At 47.8% G+C, this 16,262-nt stretch overlaps 1 protein-coding gene across 2 annotated transcripts in view; it reads right to left on the bottom strand.

Moving 5' to 3' along the window:
- Positions 1-16,262, bottom strand: part of SLX9 (SLX9 ribosome biogenesis factor) — a 700,441-nt gene that overhangs the window by 534,222 nt on the left and 149,957 nt on the right. For both annotated transcript variants that reach the window (XM_069615852.1, XM_069615853.1), the window contains exon 2: positions 3,365-3,473. In XM_069615852.1, the coding sequence (XP_069471953.1) occupies positions 3,365-3,473 (109 nt within the window). The remainder of the gene's footprint in view (positions 1-3,364; positions 3,474-16,262) is intronic.

Raw genomic sequence — 16,262 nt, 5'->3', positions numbered from 1 at the left:
CTAAAAAGGTTTTTTAAATTAAAGATGTAAACACGGTTTAGAACGTTCACAGTCCTTGAGATGTGTTTACAAAGTCAAAATTAGACAATAACATTAACGGCGGCAGACTGTACCCTCGGTAGCAGCCTAGCAGCTGGAGTTAGTAGTCAGGAGTAAAGGCAAGGGCTATAACAGTGAGGCAACACATTCCGAGGAACACCCGCGGAGCCATTATGTGCCATTCTGAGCAGCATTGGGCACTCCTAAAACAGATGTGCCCAAAAAAGAAAACAACTTACAAATAAAGAGCCCTTTTTTGGTCTTATTGTGCTACGTGGAAGGGCACCCAATGAAGATGGATGTGGGATTGCACTAGCAGAGGAAAGACAAGCCTGCACAGAAGAAGCAGCAAGAAGGAAAGAGCAGCACGCCCTTGCCGCAGACCGCAGACCGCTTGACAATGAGGTGTCATGACATTCCATTACACCATGCTTACCAGAGTGTAACCTCCACCTCAGAGACAGACACAATGCTGTACTGGGGCTGTTGCAGGTTGGTGGCTGAAAAAAGTGCTACACCCGAGGTACTCTGCTTCATGACAGGAGGCCTTCTACACTTGAGCACCCAAAAGTTGTACTTTTGGACAGCAATACTTTTGTGAGCCTGTAACCCGAATTTCTAGGGACCAATTCATATTGCCCCTGCGTAAATGTTTAATATTAAATGTCATCAAACTTGCCTACACAATTTAATACTCAAAACAAAAAACATTTGCCATATAGGGCCCATTTTATACTCAAATTAGGGACACATTAAGAAGGCTCACACCAGTCGGTTTACCATCTTTGTATATGTATCCTCTTGTGGAAATATGAGCATTAAAACAGAACAGTCACATAATAAGCAATCCCTTATAAATGTCAATAGTGTATTTGAGTTTAGTCCTTGGGTCCTACTTTTCTCCTGTTCAATTCTAGGAATCTAAAGCCCATAGCCAATCAACAATATATACATAGCCATCATCTAAAATAGGGCACTGTAAAAGGAGATATACTCGCATTAGTTCTGTTGCAATAGGGATGATAGAAGTCATGGGGTGTTAGGAGAGAAACGTTTTGAAAATGAGCTAAATCGGTTCCAAGATGGCCACCGCACCCCGATGACATGCGTGCATCGTTCTCCGTCCATTTCCTTCCATAAAATAGAGAAGTGACCCTCTCCCTCCGTGCATAGTGAGTGCGTATTTGTAGCCCGGCAGACGCCACCACTCGCACACAGTGGGGCAGAGAAGCAGCGATCAGCGCTTCATGATAGCGGATACAAAAGCCGGCGGGGTGTGGAATAACGCGGCTGGCGCATGGCGCAACACAGGCACGTACGGACCACTACGACCACCAGGGCATTGCAGCAGACTAAAGCTTATGGAAACTGGGACCCGGTAACTCACGTTTGCAAGTTTGCGGTGCACACAAACGTACGCCCATAAGCCTTACAAAACAGCAACAGGAGCACTTGCATTAAGCCCTTCCCCCCGCCGGCAGCATAGAATACACCTTACACTCCGCCCTTTCAAGTGGAACGGAGCAGGTGGTGGGGAAAGCATTCCCGAAGACGCTCTCACGTAGCACTGAAGTTAATACAAGTATAATAGGAGGGACAGTGGCCAACAGCAGTTCAACACGTGCATTGGAAAGTGGGTTCTATTAATTTTAAATAGTTGATTTGCCTGGATGTATCTGACATATCAGATTTGTATAAATTGGAATAAAATACCTGAAATGTGTTAAAATACCAGTTGTTTCAGAAGCCATCTCCCCAGATGGCAGTTTTATTTGTTGCATAGTCCGGGATGCTGCTTTTTGACGAAGTTTGGCGGTCCGTTTTATTAGCTTTCTACGGCCCGGGGGCATTACCTGGGGCGGTATTGGCCCGCCGCCTCGGGTCTTATTGCCACAGTATTGCCCTCAAAGACTGCGCCTGCTGGGAATTGTTTGTTATGCTGAACAAAAGCCATTGTTGTAGGATTTCTTTATTTCCTCATTGCTTTCTTTTTCGGTTATTGCTAAATTTGATTTTTGTGGCATTCAGGTGAGGGTCGGCGGGGATGGGTTGGGAGGTGAACTGTGTGATTTAACCTTGAAAAAACAATTAAAAAAAAGAAAATGAGCTAAATCTTGCACTTTTACTATGCCACAGCTCTATCCTTTTCCAAACATCAGTTGACCGTTTAGAGCTAACCTCACAAAATTACATCATGACCACATTGTCAGAAAGACTGGGGAAGAAAAAAGGATAACGCATGCCCCAAAATGTACGGGCGTGAATAAAAAATGAACTTGGAAAAACTCCAATAATTTAGAAACAGAATGCAGATTTACTCTTCTCAGGAAAAATAAATGTGAATAGCTTCTGCCATTATCTCGGCCCAGCCATTAAGTCCTTTCAGTTCTGCCCTGGAGTATGTTTGCAAGGAGCTCAGGAAGCTCTGTGTCCACTCTCCTTTTAGAGTCCACTATATATATAGGGCAGAATCAGGCTCATATAAAATCATGTCGTCTAAAAGGCAATCCTGGTCTTGCAGTGCCATAGTGTTTAATCTTTATGTCCTCCCATTGATCAGTCAGCTATTTAGGCTGAAAACAAAACAATGTGTTGACCTTTTGAGAAGTATTTCAATTAAAGTATTACATGTTGTCCAGTTGAGCCGGTTAAAGTGCGTCATCTTCTCTACCCGAAAATGGAAAATAATTCCTTGGAGCAGATGTGTCATACTGTCCTGCAGCTTTGATTTGCTTTATCTCAAAGACATGCTTTTATAACTATACGCTTAATTGTTAAATGCAATGTAAAAACATAGGGTTATTCCGTGCTGCTTTTTAAGCAGAGTTACTTTGTACTTTCTGAACTGTAAAATTACTTCTGAAGACGAAACCTTAATCGTAATGATTTTTCTGTAATACAAAAGTGCATTGCTATATATTAAGCCGGCCCATCAAGGCCTCAGCTATGCATGACTATTTCATATCTCAAACATTCACATTAATACTTCTAAAAATGAAAGCTTATTGCTGATATTTTGTAAAATGAGAGCTGTTCAGGAAGGCCACAGAACCATACAAGACAAGTGATCTCAGCCGTCCGATTGGTTGAGCTGCAGCCACTGAGTGTTAATTGTGAGGCATTCTTACCATGAAAGAACCAATGAGAACTATGTTGAAAATCTTCCCTACTCTTAGGAAGGGTTTTACTGTGAAGAATTACCCCAGCCCCATCCCTCCCTCCTCGAGTGAGACACATCACACAAAATCAAAATGAATGAACTAAAGAAAAATCAACACTTCGAATTTGCATGGTACAACAAACATCCATCCACAAAGGTTCTTACCTTTTTTAGGGGCAACGACAGGTTTAGGGACTGGCTCCAACGTCTGTACTAAAGCTTTCGGGTCTATCTGTGTTGATCCAAAGATGTCCGAGGACAAAAAAGTCCAATCCTGCACCAAAACAGCAACATATAATTATATTTAACTTTGTAATACCAGCAGTGGGATTATCAAGTTATAGCTCTGAATGAGTGTCGATCCCAAAGTCTAGTTACGATGGAGAGGATGAAAGAATAACCACGTTACTCACTGTAGTGACCACCCTACTCCTAGTCCATAGTCCCCTTTCCTCCATACTTATGGGACATTCCTCCGTCCTGTGGGATGGGACTGGAGCACTTTGTAAAAGCATCAAAGGAAGGTGCAAACAATTTTGTCCTTCCTCTCTTTCTACACGGGGTACGGCACATAACCCCGCCCATCTCAGCTCTGCCCCGCGCATCGTCCATCAGTCCTTTTCTATCGCCAGGTCACAGACCTTTAAGCAATAATAGAGGAATCTTATTAGAGGGGCGGCGGGAGGGACGTATGGAGGAAAGGGTACCATAGACTAGGAGTAAGGCGGTCACTACGGTGAGTAACCTGGTTATACTCCTACGTCCCGTCCCCTTTCCTCCATACTTATGGGAGATTCCCAAGCACTCCTTACAGGAACTACGGGTGGATGGAAAAAAACCTATTGTAAAAGGTCTTCAGCACAGCTTGGCCAAACTGAGCATCAGATCGGGAGCTCAAGTCTAGACAATAATGTTTACAAAAAGCCCAAGTAGCTGCTTTTGCGATGGTCTCCCAGGGGACATATTTTTGAAAGGCAACTGCGGCTGCCTTGCCCCGCACCAGGTGTGCATGAATACCTTTAGGAGGCTGCAGTCCTTAGACAGCGTCAGACTCCATAATACAGGCAGCAATCCATCTGGAGATGGATGTTTACTTTGTGGATTACCAAAGGTCACCAACAGTTGAGAAGAGTTCCTAAATTCCGATGTTCTGTCTAGATAGAACTTAAGAGCCCTTCTCATATCCAAATAATGCAGAACCCTTTCCGCTTCTGAAACAGGGTACGGAAAGAAGACCGGTAGGGAGATGGATTGGTTCAGATGGAAATCAGAGACCACCTTCGGCAGGAAAAAGGATTTGTCCGTAGGACCACCTCATCCTTGTGGAAAACCAAGAAGGGATGCTCCACCGATAAAGCTTGGAGTTCATTCACACGCCTTGCTGAAGTAACGGCAACCAAAAAGGACACCTTCCACGAAAGGTGCTTGAGGTCCACCGTAGCCATTTGTTGGAAAGGTTTTGGGCACAACGCCGTAAGGACCACATTCAGATCCCACGCCGGGTGCGGTTTGTGAACCGGGGGATAAAGGCGCATCAAAACCGCGAAATGTCTCCTAACCACTGGATTTGACAGAGAGTAAGAGCACTGGTCCGTGGATAGGTAGGCAGATACCGCCGAAAGATAAGTTCTGCAAGACAGAACGTGAATGCCCGACTTTCCTAGGTGAGACACGAAAGACAGCACAGTGTCAATCGTAGCCGCCCTTGGGTCCAGCTGTTTGTCTAAGCACCAATGACAGAACCTAAGCCATTTGCTTCTATACTGAGACCCTGTTGAGGGTTTCCTGACTGCCTTAATAATGCGCATGTTAATCAGCAGACAGGTTGAGATGTTCTAATGACTTGAACTCAGGCACCATGCCACCAAGCTTAACGATTGTGGGGAGGGATGCCACAGCTGTTGATACTGGTGAAGCAGGTCGGGACTCACTGGTAGCATTATCGGTGGATACACCGATAGGTGTTGAAGTTCTGAGAACCAAAACCTGGCAGGCCACCACGGGGCTATGAGCAGAAGAGAACAGTTCACCGTGTTCTTCAGCTTGCAAATCGTCCGATGAATCAGAGGCAGAGGCAGGAAAGCATAGGCCCTCATGTTGTGCCATGGAATCTCAAGAGCATCCCCCAGAGAGGAGGCTCCCAGCCCGTTTCTGGAGGCATACAGAGGAAGTTTCTTGTTTGCCGCTGTCGCGAAGAGGTCCTCTTCCAGAGTGCCCCAACGCAGGAAAATCCATGAGAGGATCTCTGCCTTCAATTCCCACTCGTAGCTGACCATCGTCCGCCGACTGAGGGCATCTGCCGTGACATTAAGCTGGCCCGGAATGTGTACTGCAACGAGCCAGACACCATGACGAACCGCCCACTCCCAAATCTGGATGGACAGGTCCATGAGAGGGGGAAACTTGGTGCCCCCTTGCTTGTTGATGTAGAACATCGACACTGCATTGTCCGTGCGGATACGGACCACTTTGTTGGCAATGATCGGTCTGAACGCCTTGAGCGCTAGGAAGATCGGCAGAAGCTCCAGATGATTTATGTGGAGGAACTTGCCCTGAGGCGACCAAAGATCCGAGGAGGAGTCCGTCGTGACCGCTACCATAGGGGCTGGGTCCTGAAAACCCACACCCACCGACAGGTTGCTGAGAGACGACCACCACTCCAGGTCCGCTCTCAAGGAAGCCGGAATTATTATCAACTTGGGAGTCCAGATCCACAGCCTGACGGCAAGAACTCCGCAGAGCATGTTGAGTCCACCTCATCTTGAGACGGGTAAGAGGAAGAGCCAATATGCACGAGGCCATGAGGCCCAGAAGCCTCTGGAACCACCAGGCTGACATGCTCTCCGACTGCGCAAAAATCTGACACGTGGCCAACAGATCCGCCATTCTGTCTCCGGTCAGGTACACTCTGCAGTCGATCGTGTTCCAGAAAAAACCCAGGAAAATCAAGTCCTGAGAGACCGCCATGGAAGATTTCTGCCAGTTCACCGACAGCCCAAGATGGAACAGGAGCTGAAGGAGAGACTGAAGCTTGCACACAGTTTTCAACGTGCAAGGGCTGCGTCAGAGCCAGTGGTCCAAGTAAGGATACACATGGATACCCTGCAGACGAAGGTAGGCCGCAATCACAGACATCTTCTTGAAGACACGCAGCGCCGAGCTGAGGCCAAAAGGAAGCACTCAAAACTGGAAGTGCTCCTCTCCCACAGAGAAACAGATATCTCCTGTGTGGATTCCAGATCAGAATATGCATGTACACATCCTGAAGGTCCACCACGCTGAGCCAATCGCCCATCTGCAAAGAGGACCGTATCTGGCCGGGCGTGATCATCTTGAATTTCTCTTGGGGTAGGAAAAGATTGAACTGGGAAAGGTCTAGGATGGTGTGCAGGCCAGCCTGGTTGGGTTTGGGCACCGTAAAGAGTCGGGAGTAGAAGCCCTCCCCTCGCTCCCCAAGGGGAATGGGTTCCACAGCTCTGAGGTCCAGCAGTTTCTGAACCTCGGCTTTTAAGGAGGACGACCCCGACTGCTGAAAAGGAGGGTTGAAGGGTGGGGTAGAGGGTAAGGGGAAGCCCGCCCAAGCGACTGACAAGACCCACAGGTCCTCGGTGATGGTCTGCCACGCCTCCCAATCAGACGCAATGCGTCCTCCCACCGGGGTCTCGTGCGATCGTGGAGAACCCTCATTTGGCAGGCTTTTCAGTGGTGTTACCACTGGAACCTGAGGAGGAGGCTGAGGAGCGGGAGAAAAACCGAGTCCGTTGCTGCCTCCGGCAGGAATTACCCGAAGGGGTTTCCACTCTGTGGGATTTCCAATCTAGAAACCCTCTGAAACCAGAGGAGGGTCGGCTTTGCGACAACGGTCTCTGGGTTGTAAAAGGAGTTTTAACCAGGACGGACAAGGACATAGCTGTCTGGGTGCCGTCCTTCGTTTTGGTCAGCTCCACATCCGTTGTGGAATGGAAAAGCTCCGTATGTCAAATGGCAGGTCCAATCCTTGTCCTGCACTTCCTTTGAGAACTTGGTGGCATGCAACCACGCCTGTCGAGAGGTATCAACTCCCAGCATAAGGCCCCAAGCCGAAGTGTCGACGTGATGAGCCGCGGCCTCCAGCAGATCCTGGGCCAAGACCCTGGCATCGGACAATCCCGCCTTAAAGTCTACCAGCTTCTCGACCGGAATGAATTCCTCAAACTCCGACAGACCTTTCCACATTTTCTTATTCGCCCCCGCTATCACCAGTTCTGCATTGGCCTGCCGGAGCTACAGGGCCGAGTTAGCAAAAATCTTCTTGTCCTCTTTCCCCAGGACCCGAGTAGCCGTTGTAGAAGAAGATGCTGGAGGCCTGGACTGTAAAGTGGCCGCAGCCACCACAGTGGAGGAGGGGGGCGGACAAGATGCTAGGGCCACCTCTTCCGAAGAATGCAGCCTGTATCGCGTGTCAATTTTCTTATTGACAAAAAGTCCAGAGTGTGGCTTCTCACAGACTCTAAGGACCCTGGCCAAAACTTCCTTCTGCAAAAACAGCCCGGTACGCTCCGAAGGAGATAAGGTGAACGCCCCCGAAAGCACACCCTCCTGCAGAACGGGTGCCTCCAGCACCCGGTCGTGGAAAGCTCGAATAGAGCAGGGCTGGTCTTCGCTGTCCTGATTGCCCTGCGCATCATCCGACAGGTCAGGGTCTTTCTGAACTACGTCGGGCACCACCTTGTCCACCGGGGAAAACAGAGGCAAGGGCGGAAGGGTAGGAGATGGCACCGCCGGCAAAGGTGGTGCCCGCGGAACCACCAGAGGCGCGGGTGGAGCCGGAGGCGCAGGTGGGCATATCTCCCTAAAAAGACCCTTGAAATACTCCCTCATGGGGTCGGTATGCATGAGCATCTGAAACCTGCCGAAAAAGGCTTCCTCCGGAGAAGGCGTTGGAGCTGCCGGAGGTGGCCTCTCATGCGGAGGATAATTCCAGGGACGCAGAAGGGAGGGTTGCCAAACAGGCCCATCCCCAGAGGTGTCCACATAAATCAAGGGTGCCGAACCCAAAGGCAGCGAGATGTGCGGAAGAGGCATCCGGGCGTTCCAATCGTAAACTGGACGAAAGGGATGCGCACAAGGAACCTTATGTTCACCCACAGAACCAAATCCTACACCTGAGGCCGATGGCGTAGTTGTAGGGGAAGCGCCCAAAATGGCTGCCGTGATCGTGGCGGGAACGCCACCATTTTGCCGTCAACTGAGGGGAACTGCGGCACGTGTGGAAGTGAGGCAGGGGTCCCCACCGGTGGATCAGGGGTCTTCATTTTAGCCTTTGCACAAGGAACCTCGGCCGAGCCAGTACTATGCGGCCTGGAATGTTTCTGCGACATAACAATAGCCAAACTAGCATTCACAGGAAGGACCTCAGCACTGCCGCTAAAGGAGGAACTTCAGTTTAATTCTCACTCCTTGACCCCTCAACAGTTCTGGCGTCACCACAAGAGCGGGAACGGTGAGAAACACCCTTCACCAATAAGGCCTTCTCAGGCCTCTCAGAACGGTTGGTTTCCTTAGCCTCTGTACGAGGGACCACAGACCAAAGTCCGGTAACAGCCTTTCCACAGCGGGCTTCGAACATACGTTCGGTCTTACCAAGCCCCGCCGGTACTTTTGGGGGAAGCCGATAAGGAGGCCTCGGAGCAAGCTCCGGTACCCCACGACTCAGAACTAGGTCTACACGCAGCCCCCCAGGAGGGGCCTCGGATTGTACTCTGGTGTCCACAGGCCCCTTACGGAGACCCTCAGAGAAAACTCTGGTACACTTTTTAGGCCCAGAAGGCACCTCAGGGCAAGCCCTGGTGACAGAGGGTCGACGCTCCTCCTGGCCCGGGAAGACCCTGTAAAGGAGTCCCCTGGCCGGGGTGCTCTGAAAAGTAAATTACTCACCGGGCGTTTCTTCTTTTCGTCGATGAAGGATTGAAAATACGTAGGAGGAGTGCACTGAAACACCTCCTCCCAGCGTTCTAACTGACGTTGAAGGGCCGGGACCGAAAGGGAATCACAATAGAAACAGAAGTCTGAACAGTGATCTGGGCCCAAGCACTCTAAACAAAGAGGATGGGGGTCCGCCCTCGCGAAGCGCCGCTGACACGAGTTACAATTTGGAAAGTCTAGTTTAAACGACATAGACAGAGTACTACGCGATCGCTAGCGAGAGCCAGAGAGGAGAAAAAAAGGAAGAAATTCTTCTGCAGATGCAAGTGCGTCCAGTCCCGAACGAGCAGAGAAAAGGACTGATGGGCGAAGCGTGGGGCGGAGCTGAGATGGGCGGGTTTACGGCCACGTGCCGTACCCCGCATAGAAAGAGAGGAAGAACAAAAATGCAACATTTTTTGATGCTTTTACAAAGTGCTCTGGTCCCGTCCCACAGGACGGAGCAATGTCCCATAAGTATGGAGGAAAGGGGACGGGACGTAGGAGTAATGAGGAAATACCAGAAGCTGAACTTTAGGCACCCAGATTAACAAATACAAAGTATCTAACCTGCAGGTGATAGTTAATGAGTCGGATCAAAACAAACATTGACTTGACATATTTCCATGTCACATTCAAATCCCTTCCCACAGCCAAGCATCACAGTCTGTTCAATAGTTCAATCAAATCAAAAACTCTAGAATATGCCACCATTGAGACACTGGAATTATTTTTCTGCACAGTTTTGCCCGATCATATTTGTAAAGACCTTGTTATTTGATGGATACAGCTTTGAAACAGGGATTTGATGGTTGCAACTTATATTAAGGTGAAGCCCGCGCTAGTCAAGGGCGTGCATTTTCTACTGTTTGGCTGTGCTGTGCTTACCTGTTGTGCCTCCTGCTAAGAGCCAGCAGTGTGTTCCCTGCAAGCACGTAGCACTAATAGAGTGTGTCTGTGTGCTTTGGATTACCATTACTAATTGCAGCTTTTGAACTACAAGCTTTGAACTACAAGCTCCAAGTGCTGCAGGGGATTAAGGCACTGTTACCTTAAAAGCTACGACCAGTGTAGATCCGCCCTTCCAGGAAGTGGAACCGAAGTGTATTTAATTGCATTACAGACACCCTTGCGGCGTGAAGCCTGCACTAGTCAAGGGCGTGCATTTTCTACTGTTTGGATGTTTGCTGTGCGCTGGTCGCTGACGGCGGGCTACCAACATCCATCTGGGCTGATTGGGTGCATTTGATACCAGTGACCTCCAGACTGCTTGCGACAACCCTCTCTGAAGGGGTAAGCTGCATTGCTACCATATGTTCCTATTTTACCAGTGGGCTGGTCCTAACCCTGGGCGGAAATATCTTTCTTGAACTTTAAGTGCTTAGCAAATGTGCAGCTCTTGGGGCGGTATTCTCCTGTACTTTGTTTGAGTGCGGTGATTGCAGTAAAGCAGCTGATCCGGCTTGACATTCATTACTGGTCTCCAACACCGTTCAACAGTACCTGTCGATAACTGTACTAAGTTATCTGGCAGATCCATCTTATATAGCCACAGTGTATGGAGGTTTCGAGGTTGTGGTGACTGCGGGACTTGGTCCTTTGAACCATACTTCTTGCACTACGCTTGGATCTGCTCGGACCTTCTTTTTTTTTCTTTTCCTTGTGCTACATATTGTATCTACTCCTTGAGACTCATTTAGCTCCCACTGGGCTATTGTGGTGACATTAACCTAGGTGTTAAGTCTCTGCCTATTCAGCTGATCTTGTTTGGGTATCCCTGGGGACTCTGGGGGTCTGCCATTTTGTTCTATTTGTCTTTTTACTGGCACTCCCCTTTGACCTAGGGACTACCTATTTGCCTGAATCAATACCTACCAGAATATACTATGCGCTCAGGCTTACGCAGTGGTGGTGTTCCGGAGCCGATAACCTCCCAAAGCCTTTCAATGGCTCCTACTGTGGGCCATTCCACGGAATTAACTGACATGGGCGAGCTGGAGTCAAGGTTGGCGCAATCATTTTCAACTGCGCCAATAAAACAAACCCTACTTGCATCCAAATCTAAACTGACTTCCCCTGGTATCTCTATTCATGTGACACCACCAAGCCTCCATAATCAGGATATGGGGTTGACTATATTAGCTGATCAAGGCCATATTCCCCATCCTCTTGTTTGGTCCCCGTGGAAAAATTAGTCCTTGCAACATCTGCCATCTAGCAAGGCCATTTCACATGGGGTACATCAAGTCCAATGCCATCTCTCTGAAAGAGGTGTGCGGGTTCCTCGGTTTCAAATTCCTATTTCCACCCCGGGTCCGAAACCATCTGGCCAATGTGTGATGGACAATTATTTCCCAAAGTCCATTACCACAAGTACTGAACTTAAAGCTCTACCGGCAATCAAATGCAAAGCTATGTTAGATCATTCAGTTATGCGGTCTCAGCCTAATTTCTCTGGTTTGAAGGACCTCAGAGACATTAGTATTATTGAGGTGGCGGAACAAGCTGAGGCAAATCTGAAACCTGACTCACCGTCTCTGTATCGGCCTGTAACTGGCTACAATGAGGTGACCGTAAGACTGGACTCTCCTACCCCCCTGCTTGAGATTCTTTCTGGAATATCTCTGGATCCTGATCAATTCAACAATCTGCAAATACCACCAGCGGGGGGGCAGGAGGGGTCACTTGATTCATCAGTGCTCCATCATACCCTGAGGGAAATCGATGAACGGATTCGTTTGACACATCCCACAGTATTGCCTTAGATGTGGTTTTGAGTTCATTTGTTTCTTTGTATGATAATGTGTGGTCCGAACTGAAGTCAACTAATGTGATTCTTTCTGAGGTCATGTTCAAACTCGAGGAGCTGAGAGCCGAGGTCTGCCTGGGTAAGAATGTAGTGGGGCCTGTGGGGATCGGGAGCATGGAAACTGGTGAATTGTCTGTCGGCTCCGCCAAGTGCCCCCGACTCGAATATTGTCGAAATCTCAGATGACTCTATTATAATTGAATCCACTACCGATTTACCCCCAGATGTGCATTTGGTTCAGTATCTGCCAGACAGTGTTCCAGTTCTTTCTGTGGTGGTGGGTCACTCTAATGCAATTTCCCCCTCTGTGGAAATCTGTGAAAAGGATGTGGTGAATACTGAAATTCCTAAGGCAAAACATCAATGTAATAAAAGAATGAATGTGGCAAAGGGAAGACAGGCAAGAGGAAAGCAGAGTTTTCATAAAAATTGGCTCCTAGCCATTAAACCTGCTCATACATCTCTATTTCGACCTGGACTGTCCCCCGTGGTGGAATATGTCTCCCCTACCCTGGCCTTTCCCTCAGTAGCAAAGAAAGTGGATTCTACTAACCAAACAGATTCCACATAGGAAAGCTGCCCTGCTGTGGGGGCTACTGGGGTGGCTAATAGATTGGGGCTATGGAGGCTCCGAAGGCTCCTGATTTGGGTGAGGCCCATTGTAAATGTACCACAATTAAGGTGGCCACTAAACCCTCTGTTTCTAAAAACCTGATCATTTTGTCTCCACCTTTTATCCGCAGTTTAATCTCTACCTCTGCAAGATGGGAACAATGCCCCCCTCGGGGAATCACTGAACGAAATGAGTCCATTTGGGGTCCTTGTCACGGGGCTTCTACATCAGGCGAGATTCAAGCTAATCAAAAGGAGGAATAGCTTAGCTAGCCCTCCCCTGGTAAGGAGACTGAGAAGGTATTATCTGTGCCCGGGATGGCCGGGATTTTGAATGAGGGCCACAAATTGAGTATGGGCTGTGGGGGCGGTAAATCAAGGTTCTTGGAGCCCGAGGTTGATATCCCGGATATCACTACCCACCCCCGAATTTCAGCTGGGGTAAGGAATATCCTACAACGATTATAACTTCCCCCTAAGTATTTGCCTCTGCCACAAAAGGTAAAAACAGGGAATCTGGATAATCCCCCCATGACCAAAGGTTCCTCTAATGGAGGTAAAAAAAAAAGCAACCCCTACCAAATCCAATTTAGTAGCACCATGGACCCAACTACCACCATCTGTTTGAATCGTGCCAATATTTTGACCATCTTTGCAGAAATAGCTCCACTTGCTCTGGTGGGATCTAAGGATATCCAAAGAGTTTCATTCCCTGTGAAGAGCCAAATGGGTGTGAGTATCATCGATTTGACGTCTCCACTGCTGGGGGAACTCATTCTAACTCAGAGGGAAGCGCTATTGCAGATGGGCATTGATGTCCTGAGGGTGGAAGAAGAGAAGAGGTCTTGTGGTCGCAAGCTAGAAATTCCTATTAGTCTCTCCCGGGGAATCTAGCCCAACAGAATAGGGGGGGGGTGTAACGAATGATATGGATTGGGCAATGATAATCTCCTCTTTGTGGCAGAAACTGGTCCCATGATCAATCTCGGGGTGTAATAACCACAGGGGAAGATAAACATTTTTTGGTCAAATCTTGGAACTCCCGTTGCAATTCTCATCTCTTTACTAACCAGGATTGTGTAAAAGAACTAATATCAGCCTGTGTGTTTACAGGAGACTTGGCTTATCTCACCCCCTATTCTAGATGGCTTCACTATTTTCACTCAACCCCGGAAACAAGGTCCTGGGGGTAGAACATCGGGGGGGGGGAGATTGTTGATAGCCATTGATCATTCATGGGGCTTATGGGAGCAAATATTGAAAACCTGCCATTTGGGGCCCTGGGAATAGAACTATGCATTGGTAATGGGAAGAGTAAGGTTCTCATTATCAATATTTTTTGGCATAATGGTCTGAGAGAAACCTGAATGGAAGTATCGTGGTGCTTGGGGACTTTAACACGCACTGTGACCAACATGAACCCCTACGGAATGGGGAAGATATAATGGAGGGGGGGGTCGGCATAAAGATCGCGAGGCAGCAAATGGAGACTGGCGCTGGAGGAGCGTGGTCTCCATCCTCTTGTGGGACCCAAATCCAATCAAGACGCTATAGGGGATTGGAACACATGTCATAGGGGCCTCAGCAGCTCTTTGATAGACTATATCTTTGTTAATTCTTTCTTTATGAATCATTGCCACTCCTTTGAGGTTAAGTCTACTGCCTGGAGTGACAATTACATCCTGATGGCCTCTTTTGACTGCTTTCAAACCACTGGGGTCTTTATGACCCAGTCCCATGTAACGTCTAATGTGGCTGGGAATGAAGTCAAGTGGTCTAATCGAAATATACTACAGCTCAACTCAAGGGTAAGGAGTGCTCTTGGCCAGTCCTCCTACGAATGGAAGATGGGTTGTTTAAATTCTATTGTGTTTCAAAATCTTGTGGAGGGCATAGTCACCGATATTGGGGCTACTCAGGGGAGCAGATGTAAATCGGTAATTAGACATCCTCATGACTTCAGTTCAGTAGCTGCAGATGAAAAAAATCTGAGGAGAGAGATCCGCATGTTAAGGATCAACCACCCTAAGCAAATATAGGTTACCTATATGTAACGATCTAATTAGCAAGGTGAGACAGGCCTACAGGAACCGTTGTAAATCTCGCAAGCACATGGTCTTACAACAGGATGCAGAATTGATGCTTGGCATCCTGATGAAGGCTGATGTGAGCGCGGTTTGGTACCTGGTAAATGGCCAAGACCCCAACTACTCGGTATCCCAGCTCAACTGCATCTCTGAATGTGCTTGGGTTAAGTTCTTTGAAGACAGATTTGGGCTTCCTACATTGCCTAGTGATTCTCGAAATGTAACCTTGGCCAAGAAAAATGATAGTTGGGACCCGTATTTAGATCTGGCCATCATCCATGGTCTAATAACCAGATCAAAGTACTCCTGGGCACCTGGCCCTAATGGTCTAACTAATGCTACCTTTAAAGATGACCGTAACCTCTGGTCCAACCTCCTGCATTTGGAATTTAGGGATATCATCTCGACGGCAATTACTCCCGATTCTTGAAATACAGCTCACGTGATTCCGATATTCAAGTGTGGGGGTAGGACAGACCCTAGCAACTATCGGCCAATCTCATTGATTGATGCTGATTGTAAAATCTTCTCGGCATTCCTGCTCTCACATTTGGAGAAATGGTCATCTATACACCATCCGTTAAACCAATTCCAGACTGGTTTTAGAAAGGGCCGTTCAACTAACATCAATGGATTGGCCCTGAAATGTATTCAAGTGGAGACCTGGAACCTACCAATGTGTTGCACATTTATGGCCTCGATCAACTTAACTGACGCTGTCGACTCTATTGATCGAGGTAGGCTTTGGGCAAAATTATCCAAGTGGGGGTTGCCAGAGGGTCTGCTAAGACTTACTGCGGGGGGTCTATGAGAACTGTGGCATTTGGGCTCGATTGAATCAGAAAGGTGATCTATCGAAAAGAATCCGCTCTTTCAGAAGGGTGAGACAAGGCTGCGTTTTAGCACTTTGGCTCTTCAATCAGTATTTCTCAGAAGTAACTATATCCCTGGCCAATGAGGGTCTTGTTGCACCTAAAATTGGCAAAGAGAAAATCATTTGCCCAATATATGCAGACGATATTTTGATCTTTGACTGCACTAAGGTAGGGCTACAAAAATCGCTGAAGAATTTTGAATCCTTTGCCAATGACAATGGGTTAGTTATTAATCCGACGAAAACAAAGATCCTTGCATTTAAAAAAAAGAAAGTTCCAAATGGAGGCTTTGTATGTTCAGTGGGAGATATTCCACCGAGGTTGGTTGATTCAATCCGGTACCTGGGCTTTCAGGTTTTTGCATCTAGATGCACTAAATCTGCGAATAACATCTTGTTACATAAGGCAAAAATTCTGCTGTCCCAGGTACTCCGAATTGATTGCAAGTTCGGTAGATTTTCTCTGAAACCCTCGAGGATGTTCTATGAAGGGAAAATAGTCCCTGAGATGATCTATGGACTAGAGTAAAGAACTGAGAACCTCAGTAATGTGTTGAATAAAATCGAGGGGAAAATCTGGAGGCGCATCTTGGGAGTTTCGAATGCAGTTCCAATCGCAGCCATTCGTTTTGAGTTGGGATTGGTCTCACTGTGGGCTTGGGTTAAATGGGCTCTTCTGCTTGTTCTTTACTCTAAAATTATCTCGCCTATACCGGATTCTCTTTACCAGTTAATGTG

This window comes from Ambystoma mexicanum, chromosome 9 (genome assembly GCF_040938575.1).
Source record: "Ambystoma mexicanum isolate Mex_15411 chromosome 9, UKY_AmexF1_1, whole genome shotgun sequence".
NCBI lineage: Eukaryota > Metazoa > Chordata > Amphibia > Caudata > Ambystomatidae > Ambystoma > Ambystoma mexicanum.
Note: the sequence above shows the minus strand (reverse complement) of the source record. Positions and strands in the feature narration are given on the sequence as shown.